This window comes from Hipposideros armiger, unplaced genomic scaffold (genome assembly GCF_001890085.2).
Source record: "Hipposideros armiger isolate ML-2016 unplaced genomic scaffold, ASM189008v1 scaffold_695, whole genome shotgun sequence".
Classification (NCBI taxonomy): domain Eukaryota; kingdom Metazoa; phylum Chordata; class Mammalia; order Chiroptera; family Hipposideridae; genus Hipposideros; species Hipposideros armiger.
The window spans coordinates 47,391-49,087 of NW_017732045.1; the positions used below are offsets into that span (position 1 = coordinate 47,391).

Here is a 1,697-nt window from a genome sequence, read left to right on the forward strand (position 1 = left end):
TGCACTGGGTAGTTCTTAAAGATTCTACTTCTCTGGTGTGCACTAGTTGCCCCTGTGAAACGTTTGTTCTGTCTCCAGACTTCCAAATAAGTTAAATGCCAGGAAAGCAGTACCCATAAAGTAACCCCATAGCTCTGTTCATTGTCACTTCAGACTCTACATTCATGAATTGTAAATGCTTCTATGTCACTCTAGTGAGCAAGGGGTCGATTTTGAACCTCAGCTTCAAGGTTATTAATACATCTGGGTTATTTATAAATTCAGTTAGTCACACACGAAATAATGCTTCATGAGAAAGAAGCTACAGTGCTTTGTAAATCTCTCCTTTCTACCCCCACTGCCACTGCCCAGGTACTTTGCTTCAAATTTGGCTGTATTTTCATTATTGACATTGATTAAAATGACATTTACATTGCACAGAAAGTAAAGGAAGTCTTCAGCATAAAATATTGCTCCGACAAGCAAGCATCGATCACTGAGATTGAAATGTCACCTGTCTTACTTGACCAACCACATGATCTCCATGAAAAGTCTCCACAGAGAGTGAGGAACTTGGGCTCTTCTGAGCAATGACAATTTGGATGTGCTTCATGGCAGGGCATCTCTTCATACGTGGATGTCAGAGGCTGGCTGTATGCCTTTCCCACTTGTCATGGAGATATTTTGAACCCTGCTGCACCGATGTTCTCATGGATGGTGACCCTGGATTCTTCTAGATTCAGAATTTGGCTCTTGTACTTCTCTCTCCAGTCATCCACAATGTACTGGTGGTAGGGGTCGTTGGAGTGTTCTTGCCTCTTGGACTTCACCGTGCTTACCAGGATGGCTACGACGATGAAAGAGAACATTCCGATCATCACCATGAGGTACAAGATGACATAGTAGAAGTTCTCGGCATCCACTTTGGCTTGCAGGGCCTCTTGCTCAGCTGTCGTGTTCCTGCGCCAGTTGTCCATGTAAGTCACAAAAATCCTTTGGAAGGCATCTTCCAGTGTCTGTGTCAGATTGGATAAAGTAGGCATATTTTCCTCCTGCTGCAAATTAAATAGTAAAATGGATGAACAAGGTTAAAAAAAAAGTGATTTCTCCCCCACATTTGGCTACCTTAAAGGATGGACAGAGGGGCATGCGAGGGGGAAAGTAGTAGTATTTTTTCTCAGCCTGGCTGGGGATTGATTGAGTACACATTTTGTTATTCTTTAAACTTTTCATATGCATTTTCTCCCTGCATGCTATCTGACAATAAAAGTTTAATGGAGGACTTAAAACTATATCTAGTACGATCCCAATTTATATATGTGAATGTATACATGCATATGGAAATGGAAAAAAGGCTGGAAGTAAATANGCATCAGCTATTCCCTCTGCCTGAAAATCTCTTCCCGCAGATCTTAGCACAGCTTGCTTCTTCTTCACTTCCAATGACATCTTCTCAGACAGGTTTTTTTTCCTGCCCACCCAATCTGTAACACTGATGCTCACCCTAGTCACCAGCCACCCTGTTTTATTTTCCTCAGAGCATTTTTAAATTATCTGAATACTGGTGTATTGGCTGGGCAGTGCACAACCAGGGGACACCATTCACTTAGACTAGAAGATGAAGGATGCCTGAGTGCAGCCTGCCCCTCTGTGTGTGGCATCTGGATTCTGAAGCTATCGTGTTTTATTGGTTTTGTTCTGTTTATTTTCTTTTCTCC

The 1,697-nt window shown here is 42.3% G+C and overlaps 1 protein-coding gene across 1 annotated transcript; it reads right to left on the reverse strand.

Moving 5' to 3' along the window:
* Nucleotides 1-6: 6 nt before the first annotated feature.
* KCNE2 (potassium voltage-gated channel subfamily E regulatory subunit 2) lies at nt 7-1,270 on the reverse strand. The gene has a single exon (XM_019626950.1). The coding sequence runs from the start codon at nt 1,020-1,022 to the stop codon at nt 651-653; it is 372 nt and encodes a 123-aa protein (XP_019482495.1). The 5' UTR covers nt 1,023-1,270; the 3' UTR covers nt 7-650.
* Nucleotides 1,271-1,697: the final 427 nt, after the last annotated feature.